Source organism: Solanum dulcamara, chromosome 4, assembly GCF_947179165.1.
Source record: "Solanum dulcamara chromosome 4, daSolDulc1.2, whole genome shotgun sequence".
In the NCBI taxonomy this organism is placed as follows: domain Eukaryota; kingdom Viridiplantae; phylum Streptophyta; class Magnoliopsida; order Solanales; family Solanaceae; genus Solanum; species Solanum dulcamara.
Window position 1 is genome coordinate 25,661,627 of NC_077240.1, and position 8,485 is coordinate 25,670,111.

Here is an 8,485-nt window from a genome sequence, read left to right on the forward strand (position 1 = left end):
CTTAGTTTGTCAACCTGCATTTTTTAAACATGAGAATTTTTAACTAGCCAACACTCTGCTCTGTACAACAACATCAGTCTAACCCCCACTCTATAAAAGTTATCTTTAAGTTTTTGTGGTACCTTTTTATTACACAAGACTCTAGAGACAGGCCTCCACTTCATCCATGCCGCACAAATACAATGTTTGATAACATCGTCGATGTCCCCATTTTTCTGAATTACAGATTCGAGCTACTTGAATTATCTTTCTTAAATATATGTTGTGTATCAAGCCTCACTTCCACACATGCCTCATGCATGTCATCACTAAAATTCCACTCCAAATACTATATTTTGGTCTTGCTCAACTTGAATCCCTTAGACTCTAGAGTTTGTCTCCACACTTCTAGCCTGACATTAACTCCACTTTGTATCTTATCGATCAACAATATGTCATCGGTAAATAACATACACCGAGGCACCTCATCTTAAATATATCACATCAATTCATCCATCACTAAGACAAACAAGAACGGTCTAAGAAATGTTCCCTGGTGCAATCCCATCTCAACTGGAAAGTGCTTCGAGTCTCCTCCCACTGTTCTCACCCGAGTTTTGGCTTCATCGTAGATGTCCTTTATCACCTTAATGTAAGTTACTGGCACACCTCTAAACCCCAGGCATCTTCAGAGGACTTCACTAGGACTTTGTTGTAAGCCTTTGCAAGGTCAATAAACACCATATGTAAGTCCCTCTTTCCCCCTGATATTTATACACCAATCTCCTCAACAAATGGATGACTTTTGTAAAATACATATCTAATTAAAAAAATTATTAAAAAATATGTCAAATCAACATGAACCAAGTAATAATGAGGCGGAGAAAGTATTATTTTCAAGTATAATGATTTTAATTTGTTTGGGAAATTGAGGTGTTGTTGCCCAAGAAAGTGAACACGTGCGTATGAGTAAAAAGGTGATGCTAACGTGAGTGTGTTGAAAAATGCGTAGCAGATAGACGTATGACCAATGTATAGAAGACGATGGGAAATAAAGAGGATTATCGAGTTTGGATTGCGAAAGTTCAAATAGAAAAGGCAGTCCAACAAAACAAATTACAGGCTTGAGAGAGAGAGAGAGAGACAGACAGTGTGGGTGGGTCTCCGGGGGTGGGGTGGGGGGGTGGGGAGTGGGGGGTGAGTAAGAATAGGAAAGGCAAAAATGGAGAAGATATTGAGAGTCTTCTTTGGCTCTAACGCTACCAACGATACCTTTCACTTCTCTAACCCTAAATACTCACCCAAAATCCCTTCTTTTTTCCTCTCCCTCTCTCTCTCTCTCTCTTCTTCATCAATCCTTTTACTCCCTCTTTATCAATTTCCTTCTCTTTATTTCAATTTCTTTTCTGCTCCCCGTTGCTGCTGCTTTTCGGTTCTGTGCCATTCTCCAGGTATGTGATTTGATTTAATTTATATCTCTCTTTTGGTTCTGCCGGTGTGAATTTCTTTTCTTTTGGGTTGCTATTTTACTGGGGCGTGTGAATTGGAATGATGTATGATTTAATTGTTCGGTATAAATTGCTTTTGCTTGATTGTAATTGGTTGGTTCATATACAAGTGTCTGTTTTGACAATGTTTTCTGCTTTGGTACCTCTAATGGGTTTCTTTATATGCTAATTCAGTTAACACCCCAAGTTTTGAGCAAAACAATTAGTTAACTCAATTTTAATTTTGTTGGTATTTGGTTATATGAACCCTATGTATCTATTCGGTTATATTCAAGTGTTCATGCCTAGGTGGACCCTTTTCAACTGGTTTTTATTTAGAGGATTCATGGTAGTTTGGCTAATTTAAGATGGCCCTTTAATTTACTGCAACTCTCATTTATTCGTGCTTGGGATCAGCTCTACTTTACATATAGGCAGAGTTACATAAGGCCATTAATTCAACAACAATCACAATATACCTGGTGTAATCCCATTAGGTGGGTTCTGGGAGGGTAGTGAGGTAGAGAGGCTGTTTCTAAATGACCTTTGGCTCAACTAACTCATAACAATGCAATGCCATAAATAACCTATAAATGCAAAGCATATATAACAAATATTAATGAAATCATTATATAGTGTTCAGAAAAAGGAACAATAACAATATATAACTGAAGCAAAGAACAACATGTATAAATAGAAATCGAAGGGCTAGAAACTAGTAGATTTGTACTAATGCTATTGGAATGCACAGAGACAATGCTCGACTAACTACTAACCTTTTACTCTAATGCTGGACCTCCAAAAACCCCTATCTATGGTCAAGTCATCAGCAAACTGAAGGTGCGGCATGTCCTGTCTAATTAGCTCATCCCAATACTTCTTCCGCGGATCTCTACCTCTCTTTAACCCTGACACTGCCAACCTCCCATACTTTCTTATTGGGGCATTTGCACGTCTCTTCTTCACATGGCCAAACCATCTCACTCTGACTTCCCTCATCTTGTCCCTAACGAAGGTCACTCCCACTTTGTCATGGATATCTTCATTCCTAAATCCTAATCCTGCTTATTCTAGCATTCTCACACATCCACTTTAACATCCTCGTTTTCTCAACTCTCATCTTCTGAACATGACAGTTCTTAACTTTCATTCCTAAATCCTAATCTTGCTTATCCTAGCATTCTCACACATCCACTTTAACATCCTCGTTTTCTCAACTCTCATCTTCTGAACATGACAGTTCTTAACTAGTCAACACTCTGCATATACAACATAGTTGACCTAACCACCACTTTGTAGAGTTTGCCTCTTAAGGCCATTAACTCATTATTAAGAATCCTATGACATCTTGTTGATGAATTGTCTTTGCACGTAGGTGGAGGTATTTAGGCCATTAGTACATTCCTCAAAGCTCTATAAGACATTATATTGATACTTGCATTTTTCGAGGGTACATTCATTCCCTGTGTTGTGGAAATTTTGGATATTCAAATTGATTTCAGTCTCATGTTTCTTAGTTATTGCTCAATGAATGTTTCGATTCTGTATCAAGATGATAGTTTTCCTTACCTTTTTTTTTGTTGCTTGATATGTTGAATTTCGTGTGATGTTAAAAAGGGTGATAGTGAGATGGTCTAGGTAGTGGGTTCATGCTACTTCATGTATGGGTGTCGCATTTAGGGGTGGCAATTGGACTGGTTGGGTCAAATTTGGACGAGTCATAATGGGTTAAGACAACAATTGGGTCAAGACTCAACCCAACCCAAATTAGTTTGGGTCAAAACGGGTTGGGTCAAAATGGGTTAGGTAATGAGTTATATAACGGGTCAAAACTCAACCCAACCCAATTTTTACTAAGCTTAATTGTTTTATTGTTCTTTCAAACCATTTTGGTACCTAATAAAATTATTTTTTTTCTTTACTATGACTATATATAACATATCAAATTGAAAAAAAAGTTTTTTAAAAATATTTTTAAAAGATATCTCATGAGCCATTTCGGGTTACATATCAACCAATTTTTTATGGGTTGAAATGGGTTGAGCTAATGAATGGACGGGTCAATACCCAACCCAAACTTAAACAGGTTGGGTTGGGTTGATTTTGCTACCCCTAGTTGCATTCCCTGGACGCATCTTATAATAAATTAAATGCTGAATGAAAGGAACTTCTTATTAACCATTTTTACTTATTTTGATGTTTCTCTACATATATGAATTAGCTAATAAAGGACATGTCTTTGAATGCTTGCAGTTTCCAGTTTGGTGCAACAACCAAACTCATTTAGCAAGTGTTGTCTTTTTGCCGTGAGTAGTACACGTGTTCCTGGTGTTCGTAGTTGTTTTACATGTCATGGATGAGTCTGGTGGATCTCGATTTGAAGGGCTCAATGCTACTGTTAGAAAGAAAAGAAGCCTCATGTTGCGGCGACCTAGACCAGAGAAGCCCTTTTTTCATGAAGGCCGTGATCAGTCTCCCTTGACACCAGTTTCAGATGATTTTGGTAGGCTTTCCAGTGATGAGAACACTGATGATGCCAATGCTGGACGTAAGATGTTCAACCTTAATCATTGCATGTCTAGAGGCTCTGCTTCCAGAGTGGATGAGGACTACTCTTTTAAGAAGAGTAAGGATGGGGGATCTAGTCTATTATATAGTAACGGAGATCCAGGAGATTTTACATATTCCCAGCTTGGCTCCTCTCTTAGGCAACCAGGAAATGTTCAGGATGGAATTGGCAATGATAGCAAGCTGAAAAAGGTTAAGCTGAAAGTTGGGGGCGTGACGCGCACCATTCAAACCAAAACTGATTCTCATGGTACATATGGTGGTGGTTTGTCTACTACAAATGCACGAGCCTTGGATGGCTCGCTGCCACGTCAAAAACTCACTTCACAGGTTTATCACGTGTTTCTTCTCAAGTAATTGGTTATTTGGATTTTTAAAATCCACTTGGATCTTTAATTGTGTTCTTAAAAGTAGTCTCCCTCAGAATTATTTGGTTTCATCATTTTGAAAAAGAGGTGAGCGACATGAGATTTTCTGTTTCACTGCTCTACTCGTTCCTCTATAACTTACTTTCCGAAACTGAAAAGAAAAACTTGTAGATAGATGTTGCATTATATTAGGGAACATAACATTGAAGTGCATAAGAATCAAAGTTTCAAGAATGAGTTAATAATTACTCAGTTTTGCCTCAAAGTATTACCAAGGAATTTACACTTTATGATAGAAAACAAGCGGTTTTAGGTCAACCCTTTACCTTATGTTGGATACAATTTTGAAAACTAATGCTAAACTCTCGACGATGCAAATCGTGATTAATCGTGATTTACCAAAGGAAGAAATCTACTTTTATTGCTAGTAAATCTTCGATATTTATTTATTTTGTCGGATTATCACTGTAATAAGATTTCAATGCTGTCCAATTAACCTTTCCTCTCTATTTTAGGACACTTCGGGCAAAGACGGTCTTTTAGAAAAGAAAAGTGGGCTGCAAGGAATTATGTCGAGAGATTCACCCAAAGGTTCTTTTGCTGCTGGCAAAGGCGATATGGGGAAAACGCCAATGCCGAATGCCTTCGAAAAAGGAGGTGACAAGTCAGATCTAACTCGTAAGAGTAGGAGGGTGCCAAAGAGACGTGTATCGGAATGGTTTGATGAGGATGAGAAAGATGACGAGATTCGATACTTGGAGAAGCTTAAAACCTCGAAGATTTCAGGATATAAAGATTTTGAGGAGGAATTGACCAACAAAAGAAGTCTTTCCCGGGTTTCTAAGGTTAGCAAGTATGAAAAGGATGAAACTGTGGGAAGGTCAAGGAAAGACGGTAGGAAGAAATCTGAGCAAGGTTCTGAGGACACTGCTTATGAGGTGGAAGAGTTCCTGTCTGATGGTGAGCCTGAAGGAAAAAAGAATCAGAAACAAAAGAAGGAATCCTCAGATTCATCGATCGATACAATGAGAGGAGAAATGACTCTTACAACACGGCAACGAGCTCTCCTCTCTAGCAAGGATTCTTCTGTGAGTCAGATTGAGTTCCCTAATGGTTTACCACCGGCACCACCTCGAAGTAATACCCTGTAGTTATATGTTCCAGTCGTATTTCTTTGCTCTAGAACTCTTTTCCTGATTTTCAAATTTGTCTTGCCATCTTTGCTTTTCGACAGAGCAAAAGGAGAAGCTCACTGATGTTGAGCAGCAACTGAAGAAAGCAGAGGCTGCTCAGAAACGTAGAATGCAAAATGAGAAGGCTGCTCGTGAATCAGAGGTTTCCCTTGTTCCTTTTCCTGCTTACTGTATGTGCTCTTTTAAGATCATATGATGATGAAATGAGCATTGCCTTTTGGAATTTGCAGGCTGAGGCAATTAGGAAAATCTTAGGTCAAGATTCTAACAGGAAGAAGCGAGAAGATAAAATAAAGAAGCGGCAGGAAGAGTTGGCTCAGGTAAACTGCTTGTCTAAGTTGTGCATACTCTTCATTTTTGCTGCCATGGCCATGTCTACATGATACGGGTGCGGGATTTGGTCGACCCACACCAGATACTTTGACCAGAGTCCATGGACATTTTTTTTTGGTGGTGGGTGGGTTGGGATTTTGATTTCTCAAAATAAAAGATAAAACAAATTTAAGACATGAAAATGTCATACCTTCAATCCTTTTAGCTTTTCCTCTTGGTCAAAATTTGCTATTTATAAATTGTTTCTTTCCCATAGAAAAGAAGGATAATTTCTAAACTAGTTATTAGCATGTTTATTTTTTGATAATTAATTTATATTAACGTCCATCTTGGAGAATGAAAGATTGAATTCTACGACATACATGTAAGTTTTCCAAAAAATATCTTGTATCTCTCAAAATTTAGAATATCTTTATAGCACTATTATATAATTTTGAATTTTTTAGATGAATCCCAGCACCCCTATCCATACTTGGATATGTAGCCCCGAATTTTAAAATTTGAATATTTCTGAATCCGGCCCTCGGATACGCTTCCGTGCCGAATAACTGCACCCAAGTCCGAGCAACTTAGCTGCTTGTTGGTAGGTACATTGCCTTTTGTAGCAAAGTTATGAAGCTGACAATTAATTAACGTTCTATCTGGCAGGAGAAGGCTGCCAAAGAGCAGATGCTTGCAAAAAGCACTGTCAGAGTGGTTATGGGCCCTACCGGGACTGTAGTGACGTTTCCTGAAGATATGGGTTTACCTCATATTTTTGACTCAAAACCTTGCAGGTAAGGGTTTCTCTCCACCCCACTTTTTTTTTTCCTGTGAAATTGGAGACAGGAGGTGGAGCCTGGATATCTTTGATTTGCTACATGAAAGAAGCACTATTTAAGTTGCTAAGGGGTTCTGGATTGTGTTTTTATTGCTAATTTGCAGTTACCCTCCTCCTCGTGAGAAATGTGCTGGTCCTTCCTGCGTGAATCCATACAAGTATCGTGATTCTAAGACAAAACTTCCTCTGTGCAGTCTCCAGTGCTACAAGGCCATTCATGAAAAGGGACAGGCTTGAAAGCCTGCTAAGAATTGTTTTGGCATATGCTCTTGCACATTGTTTAGATTTAAGCAAGTACAATGAGGATATCTTTTCCATATGCAGTAATCATGAGTTTCATGACCAGAGATATCTGGGAACAAATTGTATACAGGAATATTTTGGTGTCTCATAAATGTATGCCGCCCTGCCCTAGTTAATTTTTCATCCCTGATTTTTTATTTGGCTTTCCCTATTTTCTGTGCAGTCAAGCCAGTTTTGGTGATTGTTTTCCTTTTCTTTAGGAGTACATTCTTTGGGAATGTCAAATTTTTATCTGTGTTTTTCTGCTGGAAGTTGTCATAGGAGGGTTTTATTACTTCAGCAGAGAGTCTCATCTGTTGAACCTCTGAAAGCTTTTCCCATCCCTCAAATGTGAATCACTGATTGACTTCTAGTAATTTGTAATTCTGCTGTGTGAGCTTCCTCAACTTGTTGGTTTCCAAGCCTTGATAAGGGAGAAGGATTGAGGTAGGTTGACGTCTAGCACAATACTAGTCAGTTGTCTACTTGAGTACTGTGCGAGAGGAGGATTACCTACCAAAACAAAAGGCAAGTTCAGTGGAACAGTTGTAAGGTAGACAATGCTATATGAGGGTGAATGTTAGGCCTCGAAGGTCCAACATATTGGTCATGCAAGACAGAAATGACCACGTTAGAAGAAAGGTGCAAGTAGCATATGTAGAAGATAAAAATGAAAGGTCACTAGAAGAGATCATTTGGTCATGTCACCGATCTTTAGGTGTGGAACAATAATGGTTGAAGGTGTTAAAAGAGACGATTTATAATCACAGGGAAGGAAGTTATCTCGAAGGGCTTACTATCTCTTGGAATTCATGTATACTTGGCCAAAAAACAAGAGCTCTATGAATAAGGCTAAGTTGGACATCCCTGGCTGACCCAATGAAACCAGTGGCTTATTGGTCACTGCGCGCTTAGACTAAAGTTCTATTAAGAGTGTTTTTACGTGGTAGAACCAACGTATAATTGTTTAGATTGGCTTTCCACCAACACTTTTCAGATATTCTCCCTTTCTCTAGATCAAAAACTCAATGCCCGTAGCTGAGGGGACTGGTTACTTGTAAGCAACAAATACATAAACAGGCTGTACACATAATTGATTCAGGACCAAATAATTCCTAGTGAATGTACTGTCACTGTATGATAAAAAGACACTTCCATTAGTAGACAAGTATCCTCAATCCTTATCCTTGGGTCCATAAGTGTAGGCCGTTCACAATTGGCATTTTTAATGGTATCTAAACCTCCTATAAGATGCACATTCTGGCGTAGAATATATTCCTATTTTAAACCATTAGTGCAGCAAAATTCCAAAGAAGCAACATCTACTATATGCCTATTGGCTAGTAGTATAATATATATCTTTCCTATCAAATCAAACCACTGCATGAAAAATGTGTCTACCTTTGGACGTTGGGTGCCTCAGTGGTCCCCCAAAAAAGAAGAAGAAAAAAGACA

General features: G+C 38.5%; 1 protein-coding gene across 1 annotated transcript; it reads left to right on the forward strand.

The window, feature by feature from the left end:
- The first annotated feature begins 1,151 nt into the window (after window positions 1–1,151).
- On the forward strand, window positions 1,152–7,174 carry LOC129887106 (uncharacterized). The gene is made up of 7 exons (XM_055962065.1): window positions 1,152–1,430; window positions 3,720–4,364; window positions 4,918–5,539; window positions 5,637–5,737; window positions 5,826–5,915; window positions 6,577–6,704; window positions 6,853–7,174. The coding sequence occupies exons 2-7, from the start codon at window positions 3,819–3,821 to the stop codon at window positions 6,983–6,985; spliced, it is 1,620 nt and encodes a 539-aa protein (XP_055818040.1). The 5' UTR covers window positions 1,152–1,430; window positions 3,720–3,818; the 3' UTR covers window positions 6,986–7,174.
- Window positions 7,175–8,485: the final 1,311 nt, after the last annotated feature.

Excerpts from the sequence above, each read along its gene's own strand:
- LOC129887106 (XM_055962065.1), top strand. The coding sequence starts at position 3,819 with ATGGATGAGTCTGGTGGATCTCGATTTGAAGGGCTCAATGCTACTGTT. Across the intron at positions 5,738-5,825 it reads AGGCTGCTCGTGAATCAGAG|GCTGAGGCAATTAGGAAAAT; the intron begins GTTTCCCTTGTT and ends TGGAATTTGCAG. Across the intron at positions 5,916-6,576 it reads GGCAGGAAGAGTTGGCTCAG|GAGAAGGCTGCCAAAGAGCA; the intron begins GTAAACTGCTTG and ends TCTATCTGGCAG.